At 39.3% G+C, this 26,844-nt stretch overlaps 1 protein-coding gene across 4 annotated transcripts in view; it reads right to left on the bottom strand.

Annotated features, from left to right (window-relative positions):
- SLC25A22 (solute carrier family 25 member 22) overlaps positions 1-26,844 on the bottom strand; it is a 73,971-nt gene that overhangs the window by 14,153 nt on the left and 32,974 nt on the right. For 3 of the 4 annotated variants that reach the window (XM_025169801.2, XM_088146092.1, XM_007433172.4), the window contains exons 3-8: positions 24,037-24,162; positions 19,546-19,601; positions 14,364-14,454; positions 5,362-5,480; positions 1,858-2,029; positions 1,061-1,215 (exon numbers count right to left, since the gene is read on the bottom strand). In XM_025169801.2, the coding sequence (XP_025025569.1) occupies positions 1,061-1,215; positions 1,858-2,029; positions 5,362-5,480; positions 14,364-14,454; positions 19,546-19,601; positions 24,037-24,162 (719 nt within the window). Of the gene's footprint in view, positions 1-1,060; positions 1,216-1,857; positions 2,030-5,361; positions 5,481-14,363; positions 14,455-19,545; positions 19,602-24,036; positions 24,163-25,966; positions 26,170-26,844 lie in introns of all 4 variants that reach the window. The other variant, XM_025169802.2, reaches the window with a different exon arrangement.

Genomic DNA, 26,844 nt, shown 5'->3' with positions numbered 1-26,844 from the left:
TACTTGTAAGCAACCTATCAAAGCTATACTAGAAGAGATCTTACGAGCTCCTTACAATTCTCCCTCCAAGAACATATCACCATTTAATCTTGATTTTGCTAAACCATTTCTATCATTAGCAGCAACCCACATCCTTCTTAGAACATTCCACTGTATCTGTGCATGCCCTCAGCAACCATTTTCTGGGGAGGGAGAAGAGCCCTTAAGTCATATTCTTTGACATGACTCATGGGTCTCCTTGGACATCATACATTCCTTGGTAATGGGCAATTTGTGTAATGGACTGTGGGAATGACCTTGGGAGACAGGAGGAAGAGCCGCAGCCTAGACAACCATCACGTAAAAGGTATCTCAGCCCACAGAAGGAAAAGAGGTGTGGGACGTGTCTCAGAAGGGATCCTCCCTAGTTGTCTGGAAAGTAAAGGCAGGGGAGGGGAGAAATACTTTCAGACTTGCAAGATTCTGTTACTGTACCCTTACAATAAAGGTAGTGTTAGTATTCATGGTTGGTGCTTCTTGTCTGGATTACCTCGAAGTCCTTAAAAATTGATCTATATTATGTTCAGTAAACTATCTCCAAAAGGATGATTCATGAGAATTATATTCAATATGTGTAAACCAACTCCTTGAGAAATCTCTGATGCTTCAGAGGAAGCCATGTGGAGCTTTCAGATGACCTGGAATTAACCCTTTGTTCTACATGGGTTGCCTTAGCTGGTTCTTTGATTTTCTCAGAAATAGCAGAATAGAATAAATTATCCCAATAACTTTGTCCTTATTAGCAGATGAACATCAGAATTCTGCTGTGTTAATACACTGGACAGTGTTAACATAGCAGAATTCTGATATTCATCTACTAATAAGGACAAGGTTTTCCCAGTGTCTGTAAATTTGTCTTTGATGTTTTGGGACTAAAATTTAATATAGTTTTTAATTTTTTAAAACATTTGTCCTAGAGCTTTTGTTTTGGTTTGACTGTTTCCCTCAGCATCCATAGCCAGCAATGTTGATGGATGTACCTGCCCCCCAAACCCCAACTGAGTGTTACAGCAGTACTTACCATCACAAGGATTGACAACTACGGCTGCTGTGCTGCCCGCCAGGCACCCAGCCAGGAAGGAGACATAGAAGGGAGCCTTGACTTCAGGGCTCTTCTGCCCCAGCTTGTTCAGGTTGGCAAACAGTGGAAAATAAACAATGGAAAATGGGACATCCCTGCAAGAAGAGAGGCAAGCAATGAACGGGATGAGTGAAGAGCTGTTTCTTTCTGTCTCGTAATAGCACTGGCTGGCCACACACTTGTTCATTATAACCATCTGGTGCGTGCAATGAGAATGTAATTCTGTTTCTCAATTTAGGAATGCAGCTGCGTTTAGCTCCATAAACCTGACTCCACAGAGCCTCCCTGGCAAGTTTCTGGCCTTCCCAGCTGAATGAACACCTAAGTGAAGCTAACGGCACTCAGCCAGATCCACTCCTTTCCAGCCACGCCCCTTCTTCTCTCCTGTAATATTTTCTCACTTCCAGTTTACACGCAAAGGAAATTTCTAAGGGACTAAGATCCGTCTCAGGGAATTTTTTTTTAAAAGTTGCTTATAACTAATAAAATCAGCAGCAGCGGCAGCGATTCTTAATATAGTCTTAATAATATCTGAGAAATATTAAATGCAACACTTCTGAGACAGACAGCAACACTACATTATTTAATCTGAACAATATAGATGGAGCCAAAGGCAGGTCCATACACCTGGTCCATACACCTGGTCTATACACCAGGACCTTTTACCTAAACACAAACATACACATCCACCCACATACAACTGAGATGGTTGTGTTGCATCTGGAGAAAGTGCCAACCTGAGCAACGTGGCTCCAAGTCCCTTATACAGTCCTGCAATGCCTTTGCTTCGAAGCAAGTCTCTTGTGATTTGCATTGCTGTCATTCGCGTCTCTACCACTGACTCTGCGGCCCCAGTGCCAGCGGATGGGCTGAGCTGAGCTTGTGCTATCATGGACTTCTTCTGAGCAGCTGCAGAGGAATCAAAAGGACAAAATCACTTAGATTCTTCCATTTCAGCCTGAGGATGCACCACAAGCGGAAACCACCACAGGCGGGTTAAACCGTTAAATAAGGTATCCTTCTCTGACCTCAAAATAAAGAGAACAACAGCACAAGACAGAATTTTGCTTATTCTCATACACATATTGCTTTGGCACGTATGTTAGGGGTATACTCACTTGTAATTTCTTATTGGTTAGCTATTACCACTGTGATGAACCTGGTTTCTGGAGGCCATTAAGGGTTAAACATGCTAATGTATTGTTAAACTATATTCCAAAAATCTGGAATCCTTCTATCTACCTTTTGCTATACCAAGCTCAGATTGTTGTTCGAGAGATGATTATATAGGGACTAAAGATCAAGATTGTTAGAAGTAAAAGGAAGGAATATAAAGTTGGTTAAAATAAATATGTTATCCCTGGTAACCCTTAATGGTTTTTTGCAGACAACAGGACTGAAATGATGAGGAATTATGGATGTGTTTATAGATAAGTCATGGGATATGGGAAGAAGAGATTATTTGTTCTATTTTAAGAGAAGGTGATTAGTTACTAAAATTGTTTATACTTGTGATGAAAGGAGAAGTCACTTCTTTATATATTTCTTTTCTTTTTCTTTATTATATTCTTATTTTTTCTTTCTTTTCTATTTTTCTTTGTTTTCTGCACCTTCTATTTTTCTTTTTATTCTTTTATTTTTTTAGTTTGTATTGTTGTAAATTGTAATCTTTAGTAAAATAATTTGTCATAAAAATAATAACTAAGGTGTCTTGTCTTTGACATCAAAATAAATGGAACAGCAAGAGAAAGAGTGTTGCTTAATCTCTCTCATCAAAGTATGCCAATTAGCCTCTTGCTATTGCAATTTAATTATTTCTAAATAAAATAAATGCATAGTGACTCATAACACCAAAATATAATGCATCCTATTATAAGGCCAATAAGGCTTTCTAGTATTAAAAAAAAGAAGAAAGGACTAGGGGAGCATGCGATCTCTCTACACGTCTATCCCTCATATGATAGACTGGCTAATATCATATCTAGCATGGATTTAACACTGTAAGAGTGCTTTTGATCATTTCTCATGGTCAATACAACAAATTGACAAGACTTGGGCAAGTGATATGCTGCTTCTGTTCCCCCCAGTACCATGACGTATAGTGGACTGATCTCACACACCACCACCTTTTTAAAGCTGAGCCCAAACATCTTGACTCTTTCATTTTTAATGTTAAATATGGTACAGCCTTCCTAGACCTCATTCAGGAGAAATCACCATGCAGCCCCTTTGGAAAAGAGTCTAGATCAGACTCAACAGAAAATAACAAGTCAGTTTATACAAAGAATGGTAGACTTCCAGCAAGAAAAGGCCACTGTATTGGGTCAACAGTCACTTACAATCCTGCCAGACCAGAAAATTACCTTTAATCTCAATCTTTAGCTTCTAAAAGTTTTTACTTTCCCCCCTCTGAATATCTGCTGTCATCAGCCAAGGGCACAAAACAGGGGCAACCATTCTAATTTATCTTTAAGATCTACACCCTCTGCTTTCTCCCATTAACTACTCCCTTTGCAATCCTCCTGTTTTTTCCATAGAGGGGGCTGCTTGAAGCCCTACCAAAGCTAATACACAGAGTTAAGGCAGCTTCTGCAGCAGCACAAGGTACTTTTGTGCCACAGTGAGAATTTTCTAAACAACATCTGGTTTAGCTTATTTGAACTGCAAAATGCAGACATGGGAAAAAAGAGGCAATTGAAAGTATAAAGAGATAATACAAACTAGGGCTCATTCACAGCAGTCCAGCTTGACATAACATCTATACTATACTGGAGCTTTATGAAATGAACAGTGTGGCTGGCTCAGCTCCAGCAACAGCAGTCATTCTTCATTCAACTCTATGTCCCACACTAACATCCCCCATGTTGGCTTTGGGGATGAGATGACTGTCCCGTTCCTGAATCCTTAAAATTAATGTTTCATACAGTAGTTAGCTGAAGTGCATTATACCATTTCAGAGCACACATATTCATCCTTTTCACACTTCGCCCACAGATTCAGTACTGGATTTTGTTTTGAAGTAGACCAGTCCAGACAAGTCCACACACACACCAAAAAAAAAAAAAAAGTGGGGAGGGAGGGCATATAATAGTGGGACATAAAACTTGCCTAGGGCAAAACTAATACAGCTCCAGGGCCTGGGAAGGTGATTGTAGGAGGGAAAAGAGAAAATTTCAACAAAAGCATCGATTTCAATAAAAGCATCAAGAGTGACTAATCCTCCTCCTTGCATGAGTTCTCCAGTTTAATAATTTACCATCCAAGAAAGCTATTCTTTCCCCTGTCTCTTCTCCACTATTTAAATACCTAGAGATCCAATTTCATTAAGAAGGGATTCTATAAATGAGATAGATCACCCATATCTGGAAAAAAAGAAAAAAAAACTTCTGCATAAACAAAGGGGATGGACTGATGTCATCATAGAACTAATGTGTCAGACTCCAAATTCACTCCCGGACCTTATTATTGAATTCAGTTATTAAAAATGGAACTATTTAAGAGGGCCTTTGATTCTTAATCTAATCATCCATTTCTTGTATTTATTGCTTATTTGTTAGTTGTTTCTGTGATCTTTATTTTAATGATTTTAATCTTGGGATTGTTTATTTGGATGTATATTTGTAACATGGATGTTTTATTAGCATCATGAATGTAACCTGTTAAGACTTTTATCAACTGCAATGGATTAAAAAAAAGAGTAACAAATTAACTCAGTATTTCCAATCTGGCATCCTTTCATTGTTTTGTAGAAGTCCTCTTGTTATCTCCATGACTACTGACCATTTGCAGGACACAGTGGGAATTTTCATCTAAGTCTAAGATACAAGAGCCAGTTTGGTGTAGTGGTTAAGGCATCAGGCTAGAAACCAGGAGGCCATGAGTTCTAGTCCTGCCTAGGCACCAAGCCAGCTGGGTGGCCTTGGGCCAGTCACTTTCTCTCATACCTAGGAAGGAGGCAATGGCAAACCACTTCTGAAAACCCTTGCCAAGAAAATTGCAGGGACTTGTCCAGGCGGTCTCCAAAAATCGGATACAACTGAACGGATAAAAAAAACAGACTAAGATGGATGGTTTGGGATAGCTGTATCTTTCCCTTTGTCAAATCTTAAGCTAGGGTAGCTCACCTCAAGTCCCTCTACCATGGGGTAACTCAGTCTTAGCCTTCTCCCGTTATTAGGGGAACCATGCATTTTCTATTACTACATGAGCACTATAAGGAGAGTAGAGAGACAAATAGGTACCAATTCGGCCTGCATCCTGCAGCTGGATTTTGAGCATCTCCATGGGAGTGGTGACAATCACCTGGCAGGTCCCTGCCCCACAGCCAGCCAGCATCTCTTTTAGCAGCGTCAGATTCCTCCTGGAAAAAAGACAGGAAAGAAAGAAAGAAACAAGCACATAAAGAAAGTCAGCTAAGTGATCCAGACAACTGGCATACCCTGGTTCTAGGCAACAACAACAAACCAACCCAGTTTTGTTCTTTTAGTCAAACGCCCAGTTTTTGCTGCTAAGGAATCAAATGACAGACAAACTGTGGGGAATAAGAATCATCAAACCTATCCAGATTTGGTCTTCTTGATAGCGAATGCAACAAAATATGAAATCTGAAGACTACCAACTCAATAATACAGCACTGCAGGCCAATTTTGAAGGACCAAAGCTTTTTTTAATGAACGAAGACAACACTCAGAAGAATGCAGGTACATTGTCCTTGCTCTATTCAAAGACCATTTCTATGTTGTTATTAAAAAAAAAAAAAAAAAACTACAGGCAAATTTATCCAAGCATACTGTTTGGTCAAACACTGGAGACACAAACAAATGAACCACAAACATTGGAGGAAGCGGAAAGAATCCAGGGAATTAATTATGTTCATCTATAATAGGCAAAAGGCAAAAGTCCCTAAGAGGTTGACAAGAATCCTGTTTTGGAAATAAAGGCACTGCCATGCTAGGCACTAAATCTCTCCCTTATTTCGCTTCTGCAGAAGTGCATAATGCCACATACTGCTGTCAACACCTGATGACATTACAAAGTCAAAATGTAGCAGGAGATGTACCCATGAGGAGTGTCATCGCTGTCAGAGCAAAGGAAGATGACAAGAAAGGGATCTGGTCTTCTTAGTCAGGCAACGCTTTGGAAAAGAAGTAACTTTTGAAGAGGGCAAATATAAGGGGGGTGAAGGAGAAAAGCAACTGCGTCATGGGTCCTCCCTTTAACCTTGAGGCATGTTATCTTTAGGTATTAGCCCTTTCCATCAAGCTGCCTTTTAACACAGAGGTATTTAATCTGCTGCTACAGGGGTCTGTAATCTGCTGACCTCGAAAGCCTCATAGGTAACTCCAGAGTACCTCTAAAAATTGCGACCATATTGGAAGATTTTCATGGGACAAAAGGAAAATTATTAAATACATGGGAATTCACTGAATTAAATATTGAATTATTTGTTTTCCAGTACTGGCTGCAAACAAACAGGATTAGGTCAGAAAATTCCACATACTTTTGGTAACTCAGCATAAAGTAAGTGATCAAATCTCAAGTTCTTAGCCTGTAATACTAGGCAAAAGCAGGGCAGTTCATAGTATCTGGAGCAGAAGAGGCTGAAATCCCATCACACTCAAGTCATCAAGAGGTTACTTCAGAGCCAGAATTAAAAGAATATGTTATCTGCTTAAGAAACAAAATCCTTCCTCACTCATGCCTCCTTCTAGAACTCAGAGAATTTCTGTTTTCTTTTCTTTCAACATATTTGACCTCATGCTCTGAAACATTTTTATTTTTGGTAAATTCCAGGATCATGATGTTTATATGGTTTTTTTTAAAGGGATTTTAAACTAGGCATCCAAATAGTCCAGCTTCTGTCCATGATGGACCAATGACCAGTCTTAATCAGAAAGAATAATTTGAAATAATACTTCCACATTTTAATTTGCTCATCCTTTTGCATATGATATCTGCTACTGTACATGATGGAAAAAATGAGAGGGGATTGTTAAATCACTTTAGTTACACTGAATAAAGAGGATCAAGAAAAAATAATGTAGGTAAGCCTAGCTGAAATCACACAGAGATCCATAGAAGAACCCTCTTTCCAAATGCACAGGCTGGCCTATTTCTGGCACTAGGGTTAACTGTCACTTCTCAGAGAATTCAGAGCAGCCAAAGACCTTGGCCACCAGCCACCGGTTAGAGCTGGAAAGGAGGTGGTGCATTATCCAGTTACTTCTTCAAAGCCAACACCACATAGTTGAAGCTTAGCAACTGTGATCCATCAACACCTTCCACCCTGTGGGAAGCGTGGAGTAGCATAACATTCATCCCCTTACCTACAGGGACTGCCACTGCTTCAAGCTTCCTCTCCAGTTCAGAATAATAGCTTCAGGCAACCACATGCAGCCAGTTCCTCAGTCTGCATGATTGTTGCTTAGGTGCGGTGTTCTGTCATCTGAGGAGATTATAGGTGTAAGGCCACAGAAAGATGATCAAATCACTAAATATAGATTTCTCCTTTGAGAACACAGGAAGGAATTTTCACTGTATCAAAGTCACATTGGTACAAAAGGAAACCAGAGAGTTGGCAACATCCTTTTTAATCCATTAAAGTAGTTGATTCCCTCCTTGAATAGAAACTGGCAGGAAATCAAGTTCTCTAAGGGGTTGATTTTCTCTGTTACTTTTTCTCGCAAAATATCTCTTAGGTTTAGATTTTCTTCTGAATATCTGTTGAAAATTATTTTTGAGTACTCAAAAACTGTGAAGTAGGCACTAGGTATTTTAAAAACACTTTTAACCCTTTTAAAATGAGCTACAATATTTTAAAAATTGGAGTTAGTTTGTGACTTGCCTCTGAATTTTTTTCCCCAAAACATGATTGAGATAATCTTATTTTCCAGATCAGGGTGGGCAGAAACTAGGTCATGGCCTGCTTGTGGTATCTATTTTTGGTAGATCATTGAGTTATCTCCTGATTAGTGGAAGGCTACTTTGGAAAAACTCTCATATATGTTGGAACCACAATATCTGGCATTTCTAATTAGCAAGGCTGAAATAATTCTGGAAGCTGATGTCTAGTGGATGCTGCTCTGAAGAACACTGTTTTAAAGAATGCTTGACTAGATGAAAATTATCTAATCTTCTAATCATTTTTTATCATCATCATCATCATTTATAAACCACCTTTCTATTCATAGGTACTCAAGAATGCATCATCACTAATCAAAAATCCCTTAAAGAAGCCTTTACAATTTAGAGGTCTTGAGTAAGTAAATAAACTAAAGACCCATGGTAGACCCTTAAAAAAAAGAGATCATATCATATTTGGCAAAAACATGTACATAATTACAGTTGCACTAAAAATAAACAAACTTGAACATTCAGTAATAACTGAAACAATTTCCCAAGAATAAGTGTAATGTTAAAAAAAAATAATTTTCTATCTCTCGTAACTAAAACAAACACATATTCTAGGCTCTCAAACTGATGAGTAAAGAAAAGTTTGGAAAGGGCATCCAGTTGATCTTCAGAATTTCCTGTGCCAGTCTATGTATCTGTCAGCCCTTTGAGGTAGTCCAGACAAGAGCACCAACCATGAGTACTAACACTACCATTATTGTAACGTTACAGTAACAGAATCTTGCAAGTGTGAAAATACCTCTTCCCTCCCTTACTTTTACTCTCCCCAAAACTAGGGAGGGTCCCTTCTGAGATGCTTTCTCCACCTCCACACCTATGTCAGACTCAGATTTCGTTTATCAGACCATTGCCTAGGCTGCAGCTTCTTCCTCCTGTCTCTCAAGATCATTCCCACATACCATTACAGTATCAATGTTAAACTACTCCACTTCTCTTTGATTATCCCATCTCCCATCATCCCATGGCTTTCTGCTACTACCCTTTCAACAGAATTAATCTGAATTGCTTTTACAACCTGGTAAAATGGACTTCAAATATGGGGAGGGGGGCAGTGGGCACATTTAGATTTTGGAAAACATGTCATGGGCACTTCAGCAGAATAGCTGTTACAATGTGTGTAGCCAATCAAAGAACATCCCTTTACCAGAAAGTGAATTGATGAATGTGCTTCCAGGATGCTACACCACAGAGAAACTAGGCATCATAAACATAAGGTCTCTTTCATTTCTGTTTATCAAGCAAAACAGTATCCCATAAAAGGGAGGGGGAAAGGTATGTTTCCCTGCTGATTAGGATAGCATGCATAAAGAAACAGCTAATGCAGCCATGCTTAATAGCTAGGAAGAGAAAGAACAAAGCTCAGCAACTTTTTTGGCCATTTCTAAACAACAATGTGAAGGTCAAGATAAAAAGAATAAGATTATATTGCACCACAGGAAGGAGTCAATATTAATGAAGATAAAGTTCCTTTGGAAACAGTAATACCAGTAGACCTTGTTGAGTGATCACAATTGGAACCAGCAACTCGGTCATTAAGTGAAGCTGTCGCTAAGTGAAACTGATTCTAAGTGGAAGAAACAGAACCTAAAAAATGAAATTACCCAGAGAAGGACATGGTTAAGTCTTAATTGCTGGGACTTAATTTACCCCTACCTGAATGGCAACTGAATGTTCCCACTTAAATTAACAGTCCACCCCACATTCTTAAATCTTATGTTTGATGTCAACGGCTAATTATATATATTTTCTCGTGGTGAGGATGGACTATGGAACAGACTATTGGAGTTAAGGCTGGCCCCTAACTTGTTAAACTTTTAACTGGATCTTTTAGAGTATTTTTATGCTTCTGGTGGTTAATTATTTGTTTTATCATTCTTGGATATGTGTAAATCACAGTGCTTGGTAGAGACACAAAATGGAAGAGGAGATATCATTAAAAATAATGAATAGGATAATAATTCTTATAGGCAAAAATCAGCAAGTTCTAAAATTAAGACAGCACATGCATCACAGTGCACACTATGCAGACAAATAAAGGGATTAATTATGTTCAGGGAATAGCTAGGCGTATAAAACTCCAAGATATAACTCTCCAATTTTATTCTTAAATTGATATTACAGCATAGCTTGTACAACATGCTCAACCCAGTTAATCACTAACTCAGTTAACTTCCTTACCACTGGTTCTGGCAGCACATGACCACATCAACTGGATCAAAAGGTGCCACTTTGTGGAATACGAAGTCCCCACCAGCAGCCCTCCCACTCCACCCCCCTCCACACATGGTCCCCTATGCTGTATGCTGACTATCATCACTCCCCTCTCCAAACACAACCCCAGGGACAGAAGATAGGAAAACCTCCCACCTTTTTTCTTGCTTTTCCAACTGTCACAATGGAGGTTCTAAGATGCGGACATCCGCATTTATGTTCCCTTGAAGCAATTTTATATCTGGTCTTGAAATTCAAAAACATAGCTCTGTAGTCCTGAGTGCTGCACTGACTTGAGTGCTGCAGTGCTTAATCAAATCATTAAAATTCCAACTATAGTACCCGCTGAATTTTTGCTACCTCTGCAATTACTCATTTGCAAAAGCAGCACATGTATTAATAGGCAGAGTGCTAATACTTCTGCTATATCTAGGTACATGTGAATGCACATTCACTTAAGGTTGACAGTGGAACTAATTCCGTTCTACTGGGTTTATTGCTATTTCTAACACAAACGTATCTATGATGCTACAAAACTGCCTTTGCAGCCAGATGTCTACAGCAGGTAAAACCAGTTCCACAAACCTGGTTCTGCTATTATCAACAAGCCATTTAACACCCATAACATGCTAATTATGTGTGTCAAGAACTGCATTTCCATGCATTCCACAAGGAATTTGACTCTGAGGCCCATCCCATCCTCAACAGTTTTAGGTTATCACAAATACAGGGGCCGCAACACTGGAGGTTTGTAAAGGTCCTATAGATCAGTCCACAGATTCATGATTGGGAATGCATATAGGCAACATATTGTATGGCACCTTTTATTTCCCAAGTTTCAGTAAAGCCAGATAAGAAGACTTGAGATGAGGCTTTTAATTAACAGAGGTTTTATTGGCCAAGGAAACCTTCTGGATGGCTCAAGGAGTGTTGCCCAGAACCACACCTTGCAAAGCAAGCAACAAAGATTTTATAGGCATATTCAGATATTTCAGATAGTACATCCCCTCATATCCATACAAGGGAATTTTGGGATGACCCAGCGAAAAGTAAAGGTGGGCCTAAAGAGGTGAATCTAAGTTTAATTTTTTTCTTCTGGTTATCAAGGAAATACCTAACTTCTTTGGAATGTAGGGCCTCTCTCCTTGCAACTTCTTTGCCTGGTACGGATCTAATTTATGGCTTCAGGCATCTGGCTAATTGCTTCTAAGGAAATGGGGGTGGTGGTGCTGTGCTCTCTTAGAAGGCAATCAGGCATTCAAGATAGAGTGCACTATCACATGCATGCCCACACATTATGAGAGAGTGTAAAATTGTGTATCAAAACAATGCCCTTCAATATGAAAGCAGATACAATACTGAGTTTAATAACCCCAGCAATTCTGCTTAAACAACAAAAATCCTGCCATTACTTATGCAACCCTCCGAAAAAAAGAAATAATCTGCAGCTGCTTTATAGCAATCAGAGTTTCAGATGAAAACAGACACTGAATCTTTGCATAGATGCTTTTAGGGCTTATTTTATTTATTACAAAATTAATAGTAATTTATCATGTGCTACAATACTGATTCAACTGCTAATATTTATTCAAGCCGCCAGCCCCCTTCTGCAGGGAAACAATATTCATCTTCTACATTGGCCAATAAAATTCAGATGGCATGATTATAAATTGAACATTTCATATCTTTTTAGGTGACATGAGAAAGGAGCAGAGGACTGTATCTAGCAGGCATAGAGAAAATATGGCCAGAGCCCCACAACAAATAGCTTCATCCCAAATCAAAGCACTATTTCTGGTAATAGCTTTCACTATTGCAAAGGCTTCTATTTCAATGCATTGCTTCACAATTACTCTTCATGCAAAAATAATAAAGCTTCACACCTATGGATTCACATTCAGTGTTCTAGTAAGCCTTTCCCAGGATGAAGGAATTCTGAAGTTAAGTGTAAAAATCATAATGTTTTGCAGTTATTTATCCTGACAAATAGCACAAGGATAGATCTGGACTGAAGGCTAGGAAATGCAAGGCTGATGGTTTCTCCAAACCTGAAAAGCCCCTCTCTCTCTGGCTTACAAATCTGACCAGAGCAGAAGTATCTCCAGGAGTGCATACAAATGTATATGTAATCCTTTGCCTTTGGCCCCTTCTTCCAAACAAGATGGGCTTTATAGCTCCTTTCTAACCCAGAGGACCTAAGAAATTTCACCCTCTCTCTTATCACCTGTAAATGTAATAGCATTTATGGTAAGGGAGCTGATTTTGATGGGAAAAATATCTTGGGAGAAAAGGACTGGCTAAGCCCCTCTTTCTGCCAAGATCTAGCTTGCAACCTGCTCCCCACCCCACCCCCCACTGGTTGCATATTGGATGTCATGAAAAGATGACATGTGCTCAGTCTCCTATCCCCCAGGAATTGTGAAGAAAATGGAATGAACATTAATCAAATTCATAACGTCTTTGGAGAAGGTATGTGATAAAAGACACAGAGACACCATCTACTGCATGTTGTAAAAAATTAAGCCAGTTCAGTTCAGTCTGTTACTATTAAACACAGCATTTTTAGCAGCTCAAATTTGTGATGGGAATAAATGACTGATCAACACTAGCTGTAATAATTGCAAGTACTGCCTTCCTTTCTGGAGATTTTCCCATGGGAATTCAGTTACCCTGACAGAAATATTAGGTTATTTCTGGAAGCTGTAAAGTGTCCTCTGGGGACTGGCTTTCATTTTCATTTCCTGCATGCATCATTTTGATCAGGTATGCAGAATGACATCTTATAGCTCTGTAAATATTCTGTGCAATCCAAACTTAAGTCAAGAAAAACTGCATGTTTCTTTTATAGACTATTTCACTTTGATCATCAATAAGATAATCATAGATGAGTGCAAGTAAAAATGACAGTTATAAAATAGAGGGGACTGCTTAGGATTGTGACATGTGGGGAAATGGGGGGGGGTCTATTTCCCCTAATTTCTCTATCCCAAATCTTAGTGCTGATGTCAGATTTTCTCTTGAGGGAATAGCAACTACTGGAGGGGGAAGATATTTAAAAGGACTGTATGGTATGTAAGCATGGAGAAGAGTTAAGCACTGGCATTTCTTCTAGCCCTGCCCCCAGCTATTATTTCTAAGGAGAAAACAGAAAGTATGCATTTGCATATTTAACTGATTTACTTGGCATAAAAAGTCATAAACAAGTAAGAAAACTTTTGAGTTCCCCAAAAGAACTCAAAAGATTGCCATTGCTAATAGGTGGAGTTAAATATCAAAAAGTAAAGGCAATGTCATGCAAATATCAACCAAATATGATGATTTAATTGTCCCTGAGAAAGGAATTCCCTCTGACAATTGATAACAATTGTTATCTTATGATTATAAGCTCCACACCTAGATTTGAATAACTACATTTTGGTCAATGCTGTATTATTTTCTTTGCAAACACTTTATTTCTAAAAAGTAAGGAGTTCTAGGAAAAGCACTAAGCAGAAATCATCCCTGCACCTATAGTAGTCAAACAATTTGGATATCTGCAATCTTCTCCCACATTTTGCCATAAAACCATGACAATGTGAAGTTTCCATGGCTTCCAAGCTGGCTTTGTGACCTTGGTATACTGTTTAAAGAGTTTTGGTGAACTAGAAAACTTGTAAATTATTTCATATTAACTGGCCTATTACAGATATTGTCTTAATATGGAAGTTGAAATTTCATTAAACTACAATATGATGCAACAACAAACATGCAATGAGCTACCCTTGGCATTACTTTTGGAACACCAAGTAAGTAGCAATCGTTCCTGGACTAGAATGAGAAGGATATCGTACTCTGACTTCTGGCCTCCACCAAATAGGGCATGTCAAACGCTACAAAATTAGTTTGTCCCACTCCAAAAAACATACAAATTGCCTGTGCTAGAGGTGAGATGTGTCCATTTCTATATTGTGAGCACAGTGGAGCGGCTGAACATTATAGCAGCTAAATCAAGAAAGATACTGATGTTCAGCTGTTCCGTGCACTGTTAATAGGAGACATACAGTACACAACAATGGGGTAACAGTGACACATTCCAGCTTAAATCCTCCCATTTTTGTTCAGTGCCCCACACTCCACTTACCCATCTTTAGCAAGATGGTACCTAAAGAAATCATTGGCAGCTAACTTGATGGCTTTTTCTGGAGTCACGAGTGTTAGATTCACTGCAGCCCCTGGACAAGAAGAGAACATAAAGTTTAATTCATCTCTGCATGGTGACAATCAACTGTGCTCAAAATAAAAAGTCAGTCCTAGGAGTGGTATCCACACACAGAAAAAGGCATGTTAAGATTGGCAGCCAGCAAATAGTGGCAAGTACTGTGTTGGTATTTATCCTCTTTCCCATATTGTGTTTGTAACTGTGCTACATAAAGACAGTCTTTCATGCAGCAATGACTGGGAGACAGTTAAACTGTGGAGGAACTTTGTTAGGACTTTTTTTAAAAAGAGGAAGGGTACAATTCTTTCCCAACAGCTGATGGTGGGGAAAGGGAAGTTAATCCTTGGACAGGGTAGGGCCAGTTGTCCCCAGTGCCACTGATCAGGTGCTGCTTAAGCTGCAGAAATGCAAACTGATATTTGCACTGCATCTAACTGGAACAGGTTTATGAACTGGCAGCCCTCCAATATTGTTGAATGACAACTCACTCATCCCTCCCCACTGGCCCAGCAGATGGAGGCTATAGGAATTGAAATTCTGCAAAATTTGGAGAGCCCCAGGTTCCACACCCCTGAATTAGGGCATACCCAGAGGATCAGGTTGAAGTGAAGTCACTGCACTGAAGAATTTAAACACCTTTTCAGGATGTGCATTCAAAAATCAAGCTCTGCGATTTAGAATCCAACTGATGTTGCAATAATCGCTGGCAAAAAAACCAGCGTTTTTCATTAGACAAAGTCAGAAATAGCCAGTGAGCATTCCAGAAACATTTCTCTTTGCCCTGTTTGACTTATTCAGTTTACAAAATAGGTAATCTTTGTCACCACATGTTGAAGCTGTTACTGCTTTCAAAATGTTTTGACCCAATCCAAAATCCATGCATGTTAATGGCAGCTTCCTCCAATTTCCTTAAGAAGGTGGGAATGCAAACTGGAAAAACACGTCCAAATCTTGTCATGTATTTATCTGGGCGCCTTAGGCAAGCCACCTCCAGCGACTCCATTCCTCTCTTCCAAATAATGCTTAAGGCCTCCTTTAAAAGGGTGTTTAAAGGGCTGCCAAAATCATGCATGTAAGGCTCACATATTTTTATTCCTCAGGAAACTCTGCATAAATATTTATATTTATCAGCAACAGTGTCTTGACGATACAGGCCTGACACCTATTTCTTTTGAATGAAATCTTGTTCAGAGGAAATTCTCCCTGAACAGCACCATTTTCAGCCAGCTCTGCTCCCCGGCATGTGAACAGCGCCTGTTACGGACATGGGAAAGAGGCACTCTATTATACAGAGAGAACCTAAGAACAAATCCCAGGGCTCCAGAGAGGATCCCAAGCTGTGCATGGCTCAGGGAGAACAAAGGAAAGGGGTATTAGCGATGCTAGAGTGACCCACTTTACTGAATTCACTCAAGGAAGAGAGTCCAGCATCTGCCAAGCCTGTCTTTGCCTTTGGAACATTTTAATCTTTAATCTGCTCTATCCAACTGTTTCACAAAGGGCCATAATAACTAAATGGGAAGCTGGCATTCTGCAAGGCAACTGTTGTCTCTAAGGCAATTGTTACTTAGAAAGATGCTGCTGTTTCCGTTGACAGATTGGCTATACAACTGAGAAGAGCTACGTGCAACGTTCACTCTTTTACTAGCCCTTGCCCTCCCCCCCACAAAAAAACCCTGCTAATGCTTCTAATTAAAATAGATATGGTTACATAATCTTTCTTGGCATGCACAACCCATTTGTCTCTGTTACTGAGTCAACCCAAGAAAATTCAATTGGTTGTTAGCATACTTTAACAATGAGTTATGAAGAGTTGGCATAATCTAAAAATCTGCATGTTCCTATACCTGGTGCCATTAATACCGCCAGCTTCTTACTTTGTGGCATTTTTGTTGTTTCGGCAACAGCAGATTATACCAAAAGTTAAGCCACTGATAGAATACAGAGGTGTTTGGCTCTTTTGGGATGAACACAAAAACAAGGTACAAATGGTTAGAACTGTTAAGGATGCCCTTGGGGTTGCCAGCTAGTGGCAAATCATTCTGTTACAGTATTCTCTGTTCCGATACTTCCATTTCCACCATCTGAATAGCTAAGACCACCATAGGTGATCCTCAAGAGAAAGTCCAGGCCACCAGACAGGAAATGTTTTTAAACCCTTTGCCTAGAAATGCAGGCAGTTCAAGGTTTACAGTACAAGCGAGCTCTGCTGCCTCAGCAAGATACAATAATGCCATTGATCCATGAGGGCTGGTGAACTGGCATTAAAGCTATTCTGCTGCAATGGCCATAGACCCATCCAGCTTTAGAGGAAGGAGTGGGGAGAAAACTAACAATGGAGCAAAACAGATTTCTCTGCCTCAGGAGTGAACAAGGGCTGGTGCTTTGCTTCCCAACCTCCTATCGCTGAGAAAGTGTGCAATTTCCTAGTTTACATAATTCTCAACATCACTGAATGTATGTGTGGAGAGAGGTTATGCCAATTTTTGCCTCTATTTGCATCTTTCGGGGTAAAAAACAAAACAGAAGCCCTAAGCAAAGCCAACACGCCCTTTATGTCGAAAAGGCCTGGCATTGGCTGTCTTATGCTGCAGGCTCCTTAAAGGCACAACTGGAAGAGCATGAAGTATATAAACACACGCGTTCTGAATGAAAGAAAGGCTCACTTTGTTCCCAGGGGCTAGAAATTGTTTGCCTGTTTCACTGCAAACCCAGGGATGAGGAGGGGGTTATTCTTAGTAAGACGGCTGTCTGTCTTGCAAAGTCTGCTCTGCAGCAGTTCTGCGTTGTGGAAACAACTTGGCAAAGATAAGTCTTTGGCGGGTACCCAGGCGAAAGGAAGGCAGGAAAAGAAGCCGAGCAAATTCCATGCCACTACTATTTGCAGGCTGGTCCAAACGGATGACCTGCCACTCTCTGAGCTGCTATTCAGGAACAGCACTGGGATAATGCATAAGAGGCTGCAAAGGAATCCAGCATTTTCTAACACGGAAGGAAGTTTCCAGTTTTTACTCTTCTACTTTCCCAGTTTTAAAAGAGAACGCTCAGCTAATCAGTTCAAGTCTTGTTGTTTGCATTACAGTGAGCTTACTTTTCTACCCTCAGCTAGTTGCTTCACTGCCCTGATCACAGATCATGGCAAGTTGTAAACTATGGTCAGTCAGTACAATGCACAAGACCAAACCCAAATTACACAAAATCTTGGCACAATGGGTCAGCCTAGAGAGTAACAACTGCTCTGAACTCAACTGTCCATTAAAAATACAGTATTCACTGTATGCACCACCCCTCCAGGTAGTCAAAGAAGTTTGACTTTACCAGTGAGCAGGTACCCCTAACGCCACTCACTGTTTCTCTTTTCTGAGAAGCTATGAAAGAGCCGGTGCGGCATTGTTTCCAAGATCATTAGCCCAGAACAGGGATTTATGTAATCAAGTCTGGCAAGTAAACTTTATCTATTCTACCCAGTGATATTATTCTGGTATGCTGCATATGTCTTCTGAGAAACAGATAAAAAAACGTTTACTCTTGCAAATCTATACTAAGATAAACTAAATGAGATTCCAACTGTAGCTACGCCCTTCTCATTACATGAATAACTTCAAGGTTTATAGCTGTCTGAACTGAAACTATGTGCCTCTGATCTCAGGCTATACCGTTAAATGAAGGTGTGCCAAGACAGACAAAGGTAAATTAGCTAATTTAATGTTTCTTCTGCTCTGTATCCATGAATGTCTTTTTGTCGTTGCTGCTGCAAAACCTTTCTAGTTTTAACAGATGTACAGTAAGTAGATCAGCAGATAGAAGGGTAAGAAAATGTTCATTTACCAGATTTCAGTTTCTTATGAGGCTGTAAAAAGTCACAGCCAGGAAAAAACAAAATAAAACAAAAAACAGCATTTCTAACATCAAGAATTAATCTAGGAATTTGCTGTTTCAATCAACTATTCTCTGTACTGACATGTGCGAATTCGGACACATTTTTAAAAGTCAAGGGTTTTTTTTTATAACAACAAATAATTTTTTATAACAAATACAAATATGAAATAATTCTATCAAGAAGTAGTATGTGTCGGGGGCAGAGTGGAGACAAAGAGAAAGAGAGAAAGAAGCTGCATAGGATTTATATTTTTTCTCCTGCCCTCTGTTAAAAACTAGTCTAAAAAGACAAAGCAGAAACAGTTCACAAATAAATTCCAATCATATTGACCTGAAAAATTATTCTGAAACCAAGAATATGACTACTTTAAGTAAACCCAGACCAAATATTTTTCCTTCCATTAAGTTAATTGGAAATTGTTTCTTTTGGGGAAACCTTTGAAGAAAATAAAGCTAGAAAGCTTTCCCCATTCATCATCCAACTTTAGGAGGCGAAGAGAGTGAGAAGCTCTGTCTAATGAAAAATGGGGACGCACACACCACACAACCTGCTGCTTGAGAAATGTGCACATGCAAACCTATTACTTTTAAAGGAAAATAATCTCAGCATACACAGAGATACACTTACAAACAGTTCAGTTAAACCTGTCAAATGTCTATAATTCTACACATTCTTTGTAGTAAGAAATAACTTGTCCACTATCGAGTACACATATTTAGAAGAATATTGTACTAGGATGACTTACAACTTTCAAATTTCACTATTTTTAGTGCTGGCATTCCTTCCTCCATAGGAAGTTTCTGCAAGTTAATTTGCTTTCTAAAGTTGTGATTAATATTAATGACAGTAACTAAATACACATTTTCTTTTCAAAAAACTACATTCCCAATTGCCAGGCTGAAGCAAGTTTTTATAAAGTTTTCTCATATCTATGTGGAGACAAAAAATTGAATTGTATTTCATGAAGAAGTGTCTGTTGACCTTTACTTCACATTTGAAAAATTAGGCCATGATAGTCCCTCTCTTCTCCTGGCTGTATCTTTCTTGGCCACCCAGAATCCCTTCTAAATCATCTCATTTCAATGATGAGGAATACCAATTGCAACTGCTAAATGCACAGCAGCCATATGGCTGAAGCCTAGCAACCTCTAATCTAGATGCAACTTTTTCAATAAGATTTCCTTCTGGAATTAATCATTTGTGACCACAAAATGTTATACTGACCTCTGTACATCCCAAAATATCCTTCAGACCGGATTGTTTTAATAAGGCAGTCAGACCTGTTGGAAAGATGGATGAAGCAAAGAGTCATCAGACCATTAATACACACCACAAAGCTATTCAGCCTTCTCAAAATCAGGGTACTCCAGATATGTGGGACTGCAACTCCCATCAACATAACCAGCATGACTGGACTTACAATACAGCACAGCTGAGAGCAAACAGATTGGAAAGGCTGCGCCAATACCATTTCAGGATCTAGATGTACAGCTGTCATGGGTAGGGAAAGGGAGGGAAAGAGGGGTACTTGTTCAGACTCTAAATTGCACGAAAAGTCATTACAAGGCATGCTTTGACAGCCCCAAAGTTGACCACCAATGACAAACCCTGCATCACAACATCACAACAGAAACTCCACCCTTTCCTAATGTATGTCTTGACATTGGACACAAGTTTGTAAGTTACAGGGTTTGCATCATGATGTCACAATGCACATTTTGTCACTTGCCACCTCTTGATTCCCCTCAGCAGATGCCTACGTCGGAAAACTCTCTAGCATTACACTGTGCCAGAATTTCATTCATATTCCAAACTTTTTAAAAACAGCTCTTCTTTGACAAGAAGAGAGTTATATAAGCCCTTAAAAAAATAAGAGAGAGAAATCAAGTCCAGGTACAGTGAAAAATAAGAACATTTCTCTCTCAAGAATATTTTGCTTTTCACAAGAAACATCAATCCCTTTGAGAAACACCTGAAGCTAAATATAAAGTCATAAGCAAAATACTTCCTCAACCACCTGTTTGCTGAAACTTTGAGGCAAACAACCTTGACGAACCATTCTTTTCATACTCAAGTAGAGTTCAAACACGTAGACTTCAAACATCCTTTGCATGCTAAGTGTTCTAATTTTAAGTCAATCATGTTGTATATATTATAAGCAGGATGCTTCTTTCTTTAAAAAACTAATTTTACAAGTTGACCATTTCTGTAGTAAGAGAATAATTATTTGCTGGAGATTTGAATTCAGCATGGACTCTTGTTGGAGGTGGGCTCTTGAACATAAGCAGAGTGCTGAAAGAAAACAATCTGGGAGGGAGGCAGAGAGAAAAGGGAAGGGAAGAGACAGGAAGCTCCCTTTGTCTCATAATCGCAGAGACTTATTTAACTAAGGACAGGCCAGGTGAGAGAGACCCAGAGGCAGTGTGTGAAGACTCTTTTCCTCCTCTCTCTCTGCCTTAGTATTCAAAAGGCTCTTGGTGCAAAGAAATGATGATCTCCAAAATCAACTTTATAATAAAGCCTGAAGACCACTTTCTCTAGCCTGGAAATGCCTGATGTGATAACATAAAAATTTGTAACATAGGCTGAAATTTATCTTCCCAGCTGCCACTTGCACGTGTCAGGGGAGCTGTAGCCAACAGATTTGAATAAACAAGGCTCTTTTAGCATTCCCATTCTATTGGTTCTCTCCTGTTATGTATTAAGCATCTTTGATAGTAAGGATTACTGTATTAATCTTTCAGTGACCTTCCTGCTTGAAACATGAAAGGGCAATACCCAGGCAATGGAATGATGCTTTTAACATTTTTATCCTACAATAATCCTGTGAGATAAATCAGGCTGAGGGAATGAGTAGCCCAAAATATACCCAGTGATCTTATGTTCATGACTGAGTGCGAAACAGATCTTCCCAGTCCAAACTGGAAACTTTTATCCTCCTATTTTCTCCAGATGCAAAAGGATCACAACTCCAATTGGCATGTCCAACCAATGTCTTCTAGGCAAGTTGGGCTACAGTTCTCACCACTTCAGCATGGCCAAAGCTGATCTGGTTATTAAAACTCATATACCAACCAAGAGGGAATGCTCAGTTGATGAAGCGGAAGCAACTGGGACACTGGGGGAAAATGAGCATGTAACCCTAGAATTCTTGATATTACAGGATACTAAAGCTGAGCATACCCAAATGTACATCATAGACCTCAAGAATATAAGTGTTAACAAACTCAGAGCAAAGATAAGGAAGATTCCATAGCAGGAAAGGAATGGAAAAAAGGAGGTGGAAGGGTTACCTATGAAGGACTATAGGAGGTAAAAAGAGGGACAAGTGATCATGGAAAATTTTAAATAGAGAGTTTGGAATTCTAGAGATGGTATCAGAAACATCATAGCTCAGAAGGAGCGGAAGTTGCTGAAGGATGCGCAGGGACAATAAAAACGGCTTTTCATGTATGTTAAAAAAAGGAAGAGAAAACAAGCAGTATACTAACTATTCAGTGAAGATGGTAAAATGCTAACAGGTAACAAAGAAAAGGCAGAACTAGGCAACTCTGACTTTGGTTCAGCATTGTCTGACAAGGATATAAATGAGCAAGATCAAAACTTGAGATTGATAGAAAGATGATCAAACAATATCTGTTTATTTTGAATGAGTTTATATTGTCAGGGTCAGATGAATTGTTCCATGGCTGAATTGTTATACATTTGAAACAATGTGGAGAACAGAGTTTTCTGATGAAATGTCAAATGACCGGAGAAGGGCAAATACTGCCCCTATCTGAGGAACTAACAACTACTTGGTCTGACATCAATACGAGGGAAACTTCTAGAGAAGATCAGAAAGAAATCAAGTTGCTTACAAATCAAATCAATACAGTGATTATCAGAAGCCATAATGGATTTGTCAAGACTATGTTTTGCCAAACTAATCTTATCTCATTTTTTACCATATAACTTCCTTAAGTAGACTGTGGAAATCCCATAGATATATTTAATATTACATATTGTTGTAGGCAAATTTCAGAAAAGCATTTAACAGTACTTCAGGACATAGAGATTAGCACACAATGAAGTGTGTGCTGCCTGGCACAACACATTGCATATACTAATACATAGCTGGCTCCAGAGTGCACTAACAAAGCTCAACAACCGTTCCTCATTAGACTGGAGGGTGGCATTAAAGATTCAGCCCTGGGCTCTGTACTGTTTTTTCTTTTTATGGGTGACTTGATGATGAGGTGGAGAAAATACTTATTAAATTTGTAGGTGAAATAAAAGGGGGATAAAATAATTTGGTGCAATGGTCAATGCACCAGGCTAGAATCCGGGAGACCGGGAGTTCTAGTCCCGCCTGAGGCACGAAGCCAGCTGGGTGGACTTGGGCCAGTCACTCTCTCTCAGCCCCGGGAAGGAGGAAATGGCAAAGCACTTCCAAAAAACCTTGCCAAGAAAACTGCAGGGACTTATCCAGGCAGTCGCCAGGAGTCAAAATTGACTCAAAAGCACAAACAAATAAAAAATTGAACAGCCTAGAGGAGGGAAATAAGATTAAAAATTATTTTGATAGGGTTGATGCCAAAAAATGCAAATGAAATTTTAGGCTTCATCAATAGAAGTATATTTTCCAAGTCACAACAAACTGGCATTTCATTTCATTGTATGTTGTTGAACCCTACCTTGGGTACTGTGTACAGTTCTGCACACTTCACTTTAAGGAGGATTCAGAGAAGCTGGTAAAGCTTCAGATCAGCAAGTAAGATATGATAGTACTCTTCAAGGACCTGAAAGGATGTCAAGTGGAAGAATGCCACTAGTGATCCGTGTATTGGATCATGGAGTTTGGAATAGAACTGGGGAGACCCAAGCTCTGTCCACATTTAGCTGTGAAAGTGGATGACTTTGAGCCAGTTCCTTTCTCTTAGCCCAGACTACCTCACAGGGCTATTTTTGTGGGAGCAGAATGAAGGAACATTCCCGTGAAAGTCTCCTTGAGCTCCTAGAGAAAAGGGTTAGGGCACAGGAGTCTAAATAAATAAATAAACAATTATACCATATCATCCCAGAGATTAGAGCTTTGAGCAATGGATTTAAGTTACAGGAAGGGACATTTCAACTGAATGTTAGGAAAGATTTCCTAGCACTGAGAGCATAGTTGAATGAATTACCCTGAGAGATGGTAAGTTCCCCCTCACCGCACGTGCATTCACAAGTGTTCTAATGGTGAATGACAAGCACTGGATTTGCTCATCTGTCACTGATGCTTTAATATGGATTCTTGCACAAAGCAGGGGGCTGGACGCAATGGCCTGAATGGCTGCTTCCATGATCATTTTATGTTACTTTATTTTATTTTTTATTTAAATTTATTATAGTCCATATAACCCGACTCCAATGTATTATATGAGTTATGTTCCTCTGAGTGGTGATGCAGAAATATCTCTCATAAGCACCCAACTCTTAGATTATTATAAACTACTATTAATAATAGCGCTTAAAAATCCCCAGTTAACAGAAACACTGTGATGCAGTGTTGGCGAACTAACTTCAAATCTAGGTTCCACTAAAAATAGGCAGCCTGGGGAATCTCAGTAAGCAGCTCCACAGGAGTTCTGTGCAGACAAATATTACATAAGCAGTTCACGCAAAAGAACAAGTGATGAAACAATAAGAATGAATGAATCCTTTCTTTTGTCTTTAAATGTGCAGGGTACTTACATACTGGTGTACATCCTCTGGCCATTCTGTTGGTTCTGTAAACGTGTTTTTGCCAAGTCAATAGGAAACACACAGGTAACCCCAATGAGACCAGCTATGCCTCCATTGATCAGCTTGGCAGGTAAACTGTAAAAAAAAGAGCACAGAGGTACATTCCCAAGAAAACAGCAACCCAGCCACAAAAAGCAAGAGAAATGTGGATAAATGCCAGGCTGCTGCAGCATCTTAAAACTATGGTACTTTTGGAGCAAGTTGACTGTATCAGTTGAAGGGGGGACCAACTCATGGTAGGTTGTGCTACTTCAGTTTATCACTAGACTCAAAACTGACTGTGTTGCAAAAGATTTAACTCTTTTGGAACTGATCAAACCCTGCTCCTGTTAATTCAAGAACACTTTCTATTCTGTGTATGTGTGGTCATTTCCTCTATCTTTATTTTTCAGAAGTCTTTTTGTAACGCTTCTGAAAGTCCACTCTCCAATGGTATATAAAGCTTGCATCTCACATTTATTTCCACAAGTCCAGAGCGGCTCATAATTTAGGCAACTCTAGGCTTCTACACTGCACTAAGGATAATTTGCTTAACTTTAGTTTAATAAGCCAAAACTGGCTAGGTTCATACAGTGCTGTGCCACAAATTATATAGGTTACAACCCACAATGGCAACATGTTAAGCCAAACTCAATAAATAACACTACAGCTTGATATAATGTGTAAATCCAGATAAAAAATCATAAAACTCAGAGTCTTAATTTTCAAAAAGATAAAAATTTATTTCAGTCAAGCTTGGCTTTTACTAATAACATAGATACCTCACCAAGATCGCTAGGTGCTGTGAATTATAGCTTTTACTCAAGACATCTCACTGAGTTCAATGAAAGTTAGCTGTCAGACAAGCATGTAACCCTCAAATCTACAGGATTCCCATGTTTATCACACTTAATTGAAAGAAAGAAAAAGGAAAATCGGGGATTTATAGAATCCTTACAAGAACTGCAACTGCATAAGACCTGTATGGAATTCATCTGGCTGTCCTTGTTTTAACAGCATCGTTGACTTTCGAGGAGAACGGCCAAAATTAGAAGGCCAATTTCTAAAAGGGAGAAGGAAAAGGCAGATACCCACAAACACCCATCCGTATCCAGCCTCAGAAAGTACAGCAGATACTGCTCAGCCTGTACCGGGAATGCTTACTAGACAGGAAAGGAAAGAGGGAGACAAGAGAACCAATTCAGCCAGTTGGTTAAAGAACTCTGAGGATTTTCAAAAGACAGACAGTTGGAGGTGTACTATGTGGATTTGTAAGAAAAGACAAAACGTGTGGGAGTCTGAAGGTCAAATACGTGCTTCAAAAATATAGTCAGCGATGACCTTTCCTCCAGATCAACCGCTATACCACCTGAACTACCTTGGGTCACCTTGGAAGTTTAGAAGATTAGAGAAACATCTCAGAGTACATAATCCAATGCAAATCCCATTCTGCTGCTGAACTCTTATAAAGCTGATGCAGAAAATATTCCTATAAACAATGTGGGGTTGTTAATCTTTATTTAAAATGAAAGTAAAGCAATGTTTGTTTTTATTTTGAGCACTTGGTGCTTGAATCAAAGACAGGAACTGTTTAAGACTCCACTATATGACAAGCCTGCAATTCTGTATTTAATCGATAGTTCTTTCCAGAGAATCTTCATATTCTGCATTTTTTCTAAAAACTACCCCAATCAAAAAAGGTGCCAATAAAAAAAAATTGGTAACTTTCCTACAACTGCAGCTCTTCTGGTGGTCATCTATACATTTACAAATATGGGTGATTTGCCTGTTTCATTTTATTTTCATAAATATATATTTATTTTCATTCTGTTTCATTCAGAACTTTCTAGAGCCTGTTTGGTGGGGACTCACCTCCCAAGCAACTAGGTACAACACCCACCTTCAGTTCCTAAGATTGATGCAGTGGATCCAAAGGAACAATAAAGTCACCATGAAATAGGCCAAGTCAGAGGGCAGGTTGTGGGAATTCCCAGATGACCACTTGAAGAACTAAGATGCATAAGAGTGTGCTATGGAGGAATAGATGTCAAGCAAGATATGTCCTGAATCTCTCCTGAGATGATTTCCGTGTCTGAAAAGCAGCTGGGGAGGAATGAAGAGTACAAACTGTAGAGTTCATCAACAGCTAGACTGATGGTAGCAAAGTTGGTGAATAATCTGAGGTTACTGGAGCTGGAAAAAGTAAGGCAACAGGGCCTTTATCCTTTTGTTTTGTCCCAGATTGGAATTCAATGAGACAAGCTTCTCAGAAGGCCTTGAAAATTGACAAGTTGCTTGAGGCAAATAATGGCACAACAGAGATCTAAGAGGCCTCAGCAGGCAGTGGGGAATTCAACTGATCTCTTGAAGAGATGAGAAAGCTGCCAGATTATTTGGGGGCACAGTAGGACTCTTAGAGAAATAAGTAGTTATAACAGCTTTTGTGTCTGCTGCCCTCAAAGCTTGCAACCAGAGAGTAGTTTTCAAATGAGACAAGCCTGTTTAACAAATGCATGGCATTTACACATGGGGGAAGAGTTTGCCCCTGCAACATTGGTACATGTAGAGTGGGATCCATTAAGAAACTGCCTAGGATAGGAAAAGAAGATGTTGTGACAAAAAGCTCTAAGGAATTTTGAAGAAAATTGAGAGATTAAAGAAAATAAGAAAAAGCAAAACTACAGCAGGACAATCAGTTCCTCAGCAAACTAACACTCTGTTAGTCAAAACAAACTAAAGACTCCTGGGTGGGAGCCCTGCCTGATCACATGTTCTTTT

This window comes from Python bivittatus, unplaced genomic scaffold (assembly GCF_059951505.1).
Source record: "Python bivittatus isolate LINGU-HERP-01145 unplaced genomic scaffold, Pbiv_v1 ctg000480_np1212, whole genome shotgun sequence".
NCBI lineage: Eukaryota > Metazoa > Chordata > Lepidosauria > Squamata > Pythonidae > Python > Python bivittatus.
This window is presented reverse-complemented; position numbering and strand designations above follow the sequence as displayed.